The 11329-nt window shown below is 32.7% G+C and overlaps 1 protein-coding gene across 1 annotated transcript in view; it reads left to right on the top strand.

Moving 5' to 3' along the window:
- LOC107680267 (prokineticin-1-like) overlaps window positions 1-1727 on the top strand; it is a 7958-nt gene extending 6231 nt beyond the window's left edge. The window contains exons 2-3 of the mRNA XM_016476090.1: window positions 370-495; window positions 1348-1727. Coding sequence (XP_016331576.1) covers window positions 370-495; window positions 1348-1467 — 246 coding nt within the window. The 3' untranslated portion in view covers window positions 1468-1727. The remainder of the gene's footprint in view (window positions 1-369; window positions 496-1347) is intronic.
- The last annotated feature ends 9602 nt before the right edge of the window (window positions 1728-11329 follow it).

Here is an 11329-nt window from a genome sequence, read left to right as displayed (position 1 = left end):
ATTTTTTTTACAGGGGTAAGTGACTTACTAAGAAAGTAGCTTCCTCTCTTTAATGAGACACCTGAGCTTGTTTGACTGTCACAGGTTTTGATAGTTCTGGGGAAAATCATAGAAAAAAAACAACAACAGAGAGAAGCATAATTTAAATTGATTTATAAATCAAATCCAGATAGGATGTTTAAATAAAAGTCATTTTCACTCTTGTCATGGGATAATGTGGGTACATTAATTTAGCAAATACTCTATCATTTGTACAAATGAACTTACAAATTAACAAAGACTTCTAACAAAGCCAGAGCAAGATCTGTATGTACTGGGAATGAATGCCATCCAGTATGTGACTGATGTTGTGTTGTGTTTGTGTATCAGGCATGTGACAGAGATGTGCAGTGTGGTGTGGGTCTGTGCTGTGCTGTGAGTCTGTGGCTCAGAGGCCTGCGTATGTGCACACCACAGGGGCTGGAAGGAGACGAATGCCACCCTTACAGCCACAAGGTACATACAGTAGATACACACATACACTCACACACAGCCATGAGAAACCCCTCTGGAATATGAAAGCAGTGATTTGATTGGCTGACCTGAGGCAACCCAGGCCTAACTGTTATAAGAACTGAAAGAAAAAATAGAAGCCATGCAGGAGAAATAGAGCTAAACAGAGGAAAGATTCAAACAGAAAGTCAATGGAAACTAACAACTGTTTGGTTCCCCACATTTTTTTTATGCTTTTATGAGTACATTTTCATTTTTGGGTGAACAATCACTTAACTAAGTAAAATGAAACACATTTGGAAACAAGAACGCAATCTCTTTTTAAAAACAGCTGATCTGATCGCGATTCGTGGAGTAAACATGGGTGATTGCCAGAGATGACTGAGAAAGGCTTTAAAAGAATCTGCTGATAAGTATAACTGATATCGATCAAATGTCTCACAGATCAGGGCTGTTTGTCACGCTGTCGGACAGTCTCAGACTGATTCAGAGATACAGAAGCTTCGCCATTCAGCTGAGGTTACGAGGCGAAGAGAAACGGATTTAGAGGGATTTTGTGACTCACAGATGACTAACACTGACAAGATCCTTAAACAGAAACTTAAGCCTATAGAGTTTTGTAATGTATCTTGATTAGCTAACCTAACGGCTGAAAAGATCGAATTAAAACGATATCATTACAGCAGTCAGACTTAAAACTATATACACAAAATGTTGTCTTTCTTTAAAAATATTTATTTGAATGTAGCAATTTATGTTTTTATAATCAATGCATTGCTGATAAAAAAAAAAAAAACTGGTAACTATATGAAATAATAATATCATGAAGTTGTCTGTGTTTGGACTTCCCTGCAGGTTCCTTTCCCTGGCAAGAGACAACATCACACTTGCCCCTGCCTGCCACATCTGGTGTGCACCAGGTACAGCGACAACAGATATCGCTGTACCAGCGACTTCAAAAACATAGACTTTTAACACTGGAAAGAGTGGGAGAAAAAGAAGAATGAAGGTGGGAAATACTTGAAAAGGAAAGCAGGACAGCACAACTAGATTAATAACAAGTGCTACAGCACCTTTCTGGTCATTTTTGTTTTTCACTCTCATGCACTTTGCACTACAAAAATGCTGTTATCCAGCTTCCCCAGAAATGCCGACATGCATTATCCACCATGGCACAAGGTCTACCTCAGAATCACTGGTTTACCTTGGCATCCTTGATAGTAAAAACAAAATACATTTCATCACCTTTCTGTGAGTATACATGCAACAGATATTTTGTAAGGAATGTGCTCAGAAGGGAATCATATTTCTGGATGAATTCATCTTCAATATGCTATGAATTTGTTGAAAGCTTGGTTATGGTAATTAAATTATTATCAGTCTGAATGGTCTTTGTGCTTTTCTCACATGTGAGTATGTGCTGTGTGTGTGTGTGTGTGTGTGTATGTGAGCTGTACCTTTATAGCTCCATGCATTCAGACTTTTACTGCCTTTTCCTTTAATGCTTCTGTTAAAACAAGTATTATTTTTTGCAAAGCAAGACAGGAAAAATAATGATTTAGATTTATCTAAAACATGTTTTGAACATAATGTCAAAGCTGACCCTGACTCTCTTTGAAATTCACATCTAATGTTGAAGGTAGACTGAGATCAAATGGGATCATATAATTTAAGATTATAAGCAAACTATAAGTGTTTCATTAGATGAAATATCTGATGCTTAATAAAAAAGGTATTTCTATGAATACTATATTTGTCCAGTAAAGACAGCAAAATAATTGTAAAAATGGCATAAAATGCCATAATATTGTAATATTCCTAATACATTTGGAAAATGTCTATAAAAACATCAAAATACATCAATAAAATATTAAAACTAAAATACATGATCATCTTTTACCATGCATTAGGGTGTCAACACAACTGTTTGTAAACCAACCTTGAAAAATCATCAGTTTGATTTTCCAAGATACTAATGAAAACAAAATATTGAAGAAAAAAAATATGCCCCTAAAAATATCACTAATTTTTAGTCAAAATGGGAAATTATATTCATTAGAATATACAGTATAAAACATTTGGTTTGTGTAAAAATGTAAAATAGAAGTGTAACAACAAGAACAGGAAGAATGGTGGTCAATATTAAATTAGCACGGAACAGTCCATTTCTATTTAACGATGTATGAAGAAAAGATGACTATTTGATCCCCCTTTTTTAAGTGTCACTTCTGTTTAACAGTCTATAACTGTTCTGTATGACCAGTTCAATCTTATTTTCAATCTAGTTTCAGTTAATAGAATTTAGAAAAATTACATGAAAGATTGTTCCTCTGAACTCTGTAATAAATGCAATGGATTCTCTTCACCTCCGAGATCAACATGGACAGGTCAACAAACTGCCTACCTAGGACCTGGATGAAGACAAAGCAAGGGTGCCATAAAATGTCATTTCTGAATTTATTGGTATGGTTTACGTAAACTGGTAGTCTTGATTAATTTGAGTGTCCTTAATTATCCCAGTATCCCTTAAATCCTATTCGATACTAACATAATACATCACATATGACATGTGTCACCACATATGTTTATGTTGCCTCGCTCAAAGACTATTTCTAGATCTGATGGGCCTACATTTTGCTGCCTAAAGAAGTACTAAGGATTGCAAAAACTGTTTTTCACCAATTTCGACATCTAAATAGAGATTCATGATTGAAAGGTTCTTTGATCATCCAAAATAAAACTATTTCAATTATAATTATTGCATCACAAATTGTCGTCCTGTATGTTTCTGTCTTTCTAAGTCAAACACCCACATGAGTCAACTACCCAAATTGTTTAAGAGTAAAGAGTAACTTTTACTATATAGAATTTTTCAGGCATTAATCATCATAATGACATTTTCAAGAATAAAATAATTACTACAGTATCAATACAATGTTGCATTAAAAATATATAAAAAAAAAATCTTGTAAGAAAATAATTCCTCAAGCAAACAAAAGCAACAACAACAAAAACAAATCATAGCAATGAATACATTGAACACAAACATTGCAAATGTTTATGCTGATGCTCTCATAATAGTGGAATATTCTACGGTTTCCTTTACTGTGACTGTACAGCTTGAAGAAGCATTAACGTCTTTTGGGCGGTGTATCTGCAAATTGGCATAAAGTTCAGATGGATCCTGGTGGGGCTTAAACTCCACCATAGAGTAGATAATGCCATCCTGCTCCTGTGGAGAGATGTTGAGCAGACAGGGTTTGATGACATTTCAGAAACCATCCATCCATCCATCCATCCATCTATATAAAGCTACGTTCGCTAATGTAGAACCTAATTTTCCCTTTTATGGATGATGAAGTTGATCACAGATCAGCATACTATGAACAAGCTGTAAACAAGCTGTAATTGAACTAATGGTTCACCAAATGTTGATTTTACCCCAGAGTATTATTCATTAAGAATATCATTCATAAAGAGTCTCTACACTTAAATGTCTTATATATCTGCTGTATGTTTAGCTGTTTTGTAATGTCTTTGCTCAGATACTGAATTCATGTGGTTATGAGTCAGTGGAGAAGATACAGTTTGTACAAATTGCTTACCAGGGTGGCGTTAGGAGAACCACAGATTTCACTTTTATCTGTGGGCAAAAAAAAGAAAGAAAATGTGCTCAGCTAAAAAAAATCCTTAGGTGATTAAAAATAATCATTGTCCTTTCACCTACCTGTGGATTTTTTCTTCCTGGTCTTTAGACAATACACAAGCAGTGTCATTGAGATGACAGCAAACACCAGAACGCTAAAAACAGCAGCTAGATTGTAGGATGTTCTCCAGCTGTCACTGCTTAATGTATTGTGTTACACAGATTAATAACTGTTAAAAGTTGGAATTGTAAGGGGTTCATATTTGTGACAAAATTTACCTGAGTGTCTCTGCGTCATTCTCAGAAACAATGGGTGCAGAGGGAGAAGACGACGGCCAGACTGCTGCTTTAATGTTGGATTTTGGCGAGAGAGGAGCTGTGTTTACTCCACTTAGATCTACTTATGGAAAATGCAATTGTTTTTTTTTTACATTTTTATTTTTAGATTAATTGGATTATTATTGTTCTTATTCTTATTATTAATTAGTTTACAAACTGTTACAAACTAATAATTACAGAAATACAACCTCCAAATGGGTATGACCAACATATAGTTCATATAAGACTGATTATGTATGATTACAAAAATATTTCTTAAACCATAATTAATGAATGTTTCTATTAAAGTAACGCATTCTATAAAAGTATTTAGTAACAGAAAATCTTACCAGAAACGGTAATTTCCACATACTCATATGTGTGAGGGAAACTACTGAAACCACATCTGTATATGCCAGCATCCATTACACTCAGATCTGTAATTATTACTTCAAATTCTCCATTGTTATTTGTGACGAATATTCTTCCTCGAAACATGGAGGCAAATTGTCCTCTATTATTCACAAAGAGGACGCACCCTGACTGATTAAGCTTACAGCAAGATTTTTCACGACTTTGAAGGGATGGTGGAAAGAAATATTTAAAAATAATTCTCTCTGATGAATAAAGCACATGGAGTCCTTCTGTTGAATTCATTCCTGTAAAACATTTACTGAACATTAAAGATGATTGAGATGATAGACAATCCCATCTTTTATTGCTGCTTAAAATATTGAGTTTAATTTGTAGTGTTATTATGTGTGTGTGTGTGTGTGTATGTGAGCTGTACCTTTATAGCTCCATGCATTCAGACTTTTACTGCCTTTTCCTTTAATGCTTCTGTTAAAACAAGTATTATTTTTTGCAAAGCAAGACAGGAAAAATAATGATTTAGATTTATCTAAAACATGTTTTGAACATAATGTCAAAGCTGACCCTGACTCTCTTTGAAATTCACATCTAATGTTGAAGGTAGACTGAGATCAAATGGGATCATATAATTTAAGATTATAAGCAAACTATAAGTGTTTCATTAGATGAAATATCTGATGCTTAATAAAAAAGGTATTTCTATGAATACTATATTTGTCCAGTAAAGACAGCAAAATAATTGTAAAAATGGCATAAAATGCCATAATATTGTAATATTCCTAATACATTTGGAAAATGTCTATAAAAACATCAAAATACATCAATAAAATATTAAAACTAAAATACATGATCATCTTTTACCATGCATTAGGGTGTCAACACAACTGTTTGTAAACCAACCTTGAAAAATCATCAGTTTGATTTTCCAAGATACTAATGAAAACAAAATATTGAAGAAAAAAAATATGCCCCTAAAAATATCACTAATTTTTAGTCAAAATGGGAAATTATATTCATTAGAATATACAGTATAAAACATTTGGTTTGTGTAAAAATGTAAAATAGAAGTGTAACAACAAGAACAGGAAGAATGGTGGTCAATATTAAATTAGCACGGAACAGTCCATTTCTATTTAACGATGTATGAAGAAAAGATGACTATTTGATCCCCCTTTTTTAAGTTTCACTTCTGTTTAACAGTCTATAACTGTTCTGTATGACCAGTTCAATCTTATTTTCAATCTAGTTTCAGTTAATAGAATTTAGAAAAATTACATGAAAGATTGTTCCTCTGAACTCTGTAATAAATGCAATGGATTCTCTTCACCTCCGAGATCAACATGGACAGGTCAACAAACTGCCTACCTAGGACCTGGATGAAGACAAAGCAAGGGTGCCATAAAATGTCATTTCTGAATTTATTGGTATGGTTTACGTAAACTGGTAGTCTTGATTAATTTGAGTGTCCTTAATTATCCCAGTATCCCTTAAATCCTATTCGATACTAACATAATACATCACATATGACATGTGTCACCACATATGTTTATGTTGCCTCGCTCAAAGACTATTTCTAGATCTGATGGGCCTACATTTTGCTGCCTAAAGAAGTACTAAGGATTGCAAAAACTGTTTTTCACCAATTTCGACATCTAAATAGAGATTCATGATTGAAAGGTTCTTTGATCATCCAAAATAAAACTATTTCAATTATAATTATTGCATCACAAATTGTCGTCCTGTATGTTTCTGTCTTTCTAAGTCAAACACCCACATGAGTCAACTACCCAAATTGTTTAAGAGTAAAGAGTAACTTTTACTATATAGAATTTTTCAGGCATTAATCATCATAATGACATTTTCAAGAATAAAATAATTACTACAGTATCAATACAATGTTGCATTAAAAATATATAAAAAAAAAATCTTGTAAGAAAATAATTCCTCAAGCAAACAAAAGCAACAACAACAAAAACAAATCATAGCAATGAATACATTGAACACAAACATTGCAAATGTTTATGCTGATGCTCTCATAATAGTGGAATATTCTACGGTTTCCTTTACTGTGACTGTACAGCTTGAAGAAGCATTAACGTCTTTTGGGCGGTGTATCTGCAAATTGGCATAAAGTTCAGATGGATCCTGGTGGGGCTTAAACTCCACCATAGAGTAGATAATGCCATCCTGCTCCTGTGGAGAGATGTTGAGCAGACAGGGTTTGATGACATTTCAGAAACCATCCATCCATCCATCCATCCATCTATATAAAGCTACGTTCGCTAATGTAGAACCTAATTTTCCCTTTTATGGATGATGAAGTTGATCACAGATCAGCATACTATGAACAAGCTGTAAACAAGCTGTAATTGAACTAATGGTTCACCAAATGTTGATTTTACCCCAGAGTATTATTCATTAAGAATATCATTCATAAAGAGTCTCTACACTTAAATGTCTTATATATCTGCTGTATGTTTAGCTGTTTTGTAATGTCTTTGCTCAGATACTGAATTCATGTGGTTATGAGTCAGTGGAGAAGATACAGTTTGTACAAATTGCTTACCAGGGTGGCGTTAGGAGAACCACAGATTTCACTTTTATCTGTGGGCAAAAAAAAGAAAGAAAATGTGCTCAGCTAAAAAAAATCCTTAGGTGATTAAAAATAATCATTGTCCTTTCACCTACCTGTGGATTTTTTCTTCCTGGTCTTTAGACAATACACAAGCAGTGTCATTGAGATGACAGCAAACACCAGAACGCTAAAAACAGCAGCTAGATTGTAGGATGTTCTCCAGCTGTCACTGCTTAATGTATTGTGTTACACAGATTAATAACTGTTAAAAGTTGGAATTGTAAGGGGTTCATATTTGTGACAAAATTTACCTGAGTGTCTCTGCGTCATTCTCAGAAACAATGGGTGCAGAGGGAGAAGACGACGGCCAGACTGCTGCTTTAATGTTGGATTTTGGCGAGAGAGGAGCTGTGTTTACTCCACTTAGATCTACTTATGGAAAATGCAATTGTTTTTTTTTTACATTTTTATTTTTAGATTAATTGGATTATTATTGTTCTTATTCTTATTATTAATTAGTTTACAAACTGTTACAAACTAATAATTACAGAAATACAACCTCCAAATGGGTATGACCAACATATAGTTCATATAAGACTGATTATGTATGATTACAAAAATATTTCTTAAACCATAATTAATGAATGTTTCTATTAAAGTAACGCATTCTATAAAAGTATTTAGTAACAGAAAATCTTACCAGAAACGGTAATTTCCACATACTCATATGTGTGAGGGAAACTACTGAAACCACATCTGTATATGCCAGCATCCATTACACTCAGATCTGTAATTATTACTTCAAATTCTCCATTGTTATTTGTGACGAATATTCTTCCTCGAAACATGGAGGCAAATTGTCCTCTATTATTCACAAAGAGGACGCACCCTGACTGATTAAGCTTACAGCAAGATTTTTCACGACTTTGAAGGGATGGTGGAAAGAAATATTTAAAAATAATTCTCTCTGATGAATAAAGCACATGGAGTCCTTCTGTTGAATTCATTCCTGTAAAACATTTACTGAACATTAAAGATGATTGAGATGATAGACAATCCCATCTTTTATTGCTGCTTAAAATATTGAGTTTAATTTGTAGTGTTATTATGATAATCATACAATTATTTTATTATCAAAATCATACAAATACATTTAAGTACCAATAAAAGAATTAAGGTTAACCCACAAACATTTTTCAATTCAGTTAAAATAGGTCAAATGTCTGCTATTGAATTTAAATAGAGAATTACATATAATCCTAGAGATGGTTTCAGTCAAATGTCAGATTTAGCTCCTTAATCTTAAGAACAGAAAAACAATACCATTCTCACCGCTTTTCAAGAGGACAAGAAGAAAGAAAATCAGCTTCATTTTCCTCTCTTGTTGAAATATTCTCTAAAAATCTGGACTGACTTGAACTGAACTTTATGATCTTTTCCTGTCAAATTGAGGAACAACCTATCTAAGCATAAGACCATGACGAACAACCGAGAGAAAAAGGAAGTGTGGCCTTTTGAAAAATATTTTGACTGCTCTCTCAGTAGTATATGAAAAACTGCAACACTTAAACATGATGTGTTATCTTAACCACATCTGTGCAAAGTTATATCTAATTTTACATCCTCAAATGCTACCTTTAAATTGCCTGTTGGGCTTGAATAGCGCTTGAAGAGCTGTAAAAGATTTTGTTCATCATAGGTAGTGTATCTCTAAAGTCCAGTTCAAGTTCTCCATCGTACCGTCAGTACAGTTACTCCACCAAATTACAAAGCGTAAGGCTTGCATTAAATGAGAGCAAATAAAATTATGCAACAATTTAGCTGCAGCGCAGATTGTCACAAAATATTCCTAAATACATTCTCACAGCTGGTGTGTTTTGGTTGTACTGCTACTCAGTTAAAGTAACAAACTAGTGGACTCTGTAAAAGTAAAAGGTATTTAGATGTGGATTAGTAATCTGGCCCCTTGGTATAAAGGAGAAAAAGTGCTGGCCCTCATCACTGTCAAAGTTGCCCATCCCTGATTTAATGTATAATGTCTAATTTATTCAGTGAAAAATTCAAAACTGTGCGCAAATACTTACTTTTTTTCTACCTATTATTAAAAGTATTGTCAGATTTGTAATCCATAAAACATTGGCTGCCAACAGAATAAAAAATAAATAATAATAATTAATTAAACTTTGACCAGCATTAGAAACTGTCTGTCAAATGTCACATTTGGTCTGTCAAATGTCAAACTTATTTATTTATTTACAATGTTTTTTTTTTCTTTTTTGATTTACATCACATCTGTTCTCATCCCTCAATCAACTTTCATGTATTTGAGAATGTTCTAGAATCATCATTCTCATAGTCATCATAAGCCATTTGTCCATCATTCATCTGAGAAGAGAATCACAGTGAGAATTTAGGCAACACTTTAATAGGAAACACTAATAACTTTCATTAATAAATCATTAACAAACATTATATAATGGATCATTAGTTAATATACTGTATATTCAAAGAGTTAGAAACGTGAGATAATGTGCTTGTTAATGTTTTCTAATAAATGTAATAAACATTACATAATGTTTAACAAATCATCATTTCATGTAAGTTAAAATGCTTACAAATGTTATTAAACTTTCAATTCATATGATCAAGCGTTTATTGAAAATCTACAAATGATTTTAACAGATGTTATAAAATGATGTGCTAATGCACAACACTTTTGCTGCTATTGAGGTGTGATACAGGTAAGGTTAAGGACAGGTTTGGTGGTATGGGTAGGTTTAAGGGTTGGTCAAAGGGTCAACAGTGTATAAGGGAACACAGGTCAATATGTTTATATTATATTGCTTTTATAAATGAACAAGTATTTTCTTTAAAAAATTGTAATTTTTTTATTTATGATTCAAGGAATATCCTGTTTAATGATGTACTGAAGAGTAGTATACTAATGTGAGTGCTAATGGATTATAACACTCAATAAAAAAAACTTTTGCACCAAAATTACAATCTGTTATGTCTTTAGCAAGCATTTAGCTGAACTTAACCAGCCACCCTTTACACAAACCTTGTTACATTAGCTAAAATTCCAATGCCCATAAAGATACTAAATGATTTAGTAATCGTTTATAACTATTCACAAACGAGAATAGTTTCAACTTTAGATTGGCTACTGCCAAAAAACATGAACAAATTATTAATAAATGATTAGTAAAGATAGGTCAATAGGGTAAATTCAGGTCTTTCGGGACACTTTTTGCCATTGAGATGACTGTTCATAAAGGTACTAATGATTAGTAAACATTTATAAACATTTGCAAATGATGAATAGTTTCCACTTTAGATTGGGTACTGCAAAAACATGAACAAGTAATTAATAGATTATTTGTTAAGATGTGTAAATAGAGGTCTACACAACAAACAACATTTGTAAGCATTTCAGTTTACATTAATCATATGTTAATCATTAGGTAATGTTTAGTAAGTTCATTAGTAAGGCCTGGGGGTCGATAAACAACTACAAAATGATATGATCATATGAACTGAAAGTTTACTGACATTGGTAAGCATTTCAATTTACATTAAACAATCATAAGTTAATCATTAGGTAATGTTTAAAAAGTACATTAGTAAACATTAACAAGAACATTATCTCATATTTCTAGCTAAGTGAATATATATTAACTAATGATCTGTTAAGCATAATATAATGTTTGTTAATGGTTTATAAATTAAAGTTATAATAAAGTGTTACCAGAATTTATTTTGTTTTATTGATTAATCTGTAATTTACTACACACGAAGAATGACACAGTAAATGTTTTTCAAGCTGCTGTTACAGAACATTTGAATCTGCTACAACCTTTAAAGGGGTCATATGATGCTGCTAAAAATAACATTATTTTGTGTATTTGGTGTAATGAAATGTGTTT

This window comes from Sinocyclocheilus anshuiensis, unplaced genomic scaffold, assembly GCF_001515605.1.
Source record: "Sinocyclocheilus anshuiensis isolate Anshui unplaced genomic scaffold, SAMN03320099.WGS_v1.1 scaffold13, whole genome shotgun sequence".
Taxonomy (NCBI): Eukaryota; Metazoa; Chordata; class Actinopteri; order Cypriniformes; family Cyprinidae; genus Sinocyclocheilus; species Sinocyclocheilus anshuiensis.
This window is presented reverse-complemented; position numbering and strand designations above follow the sequence as displayed.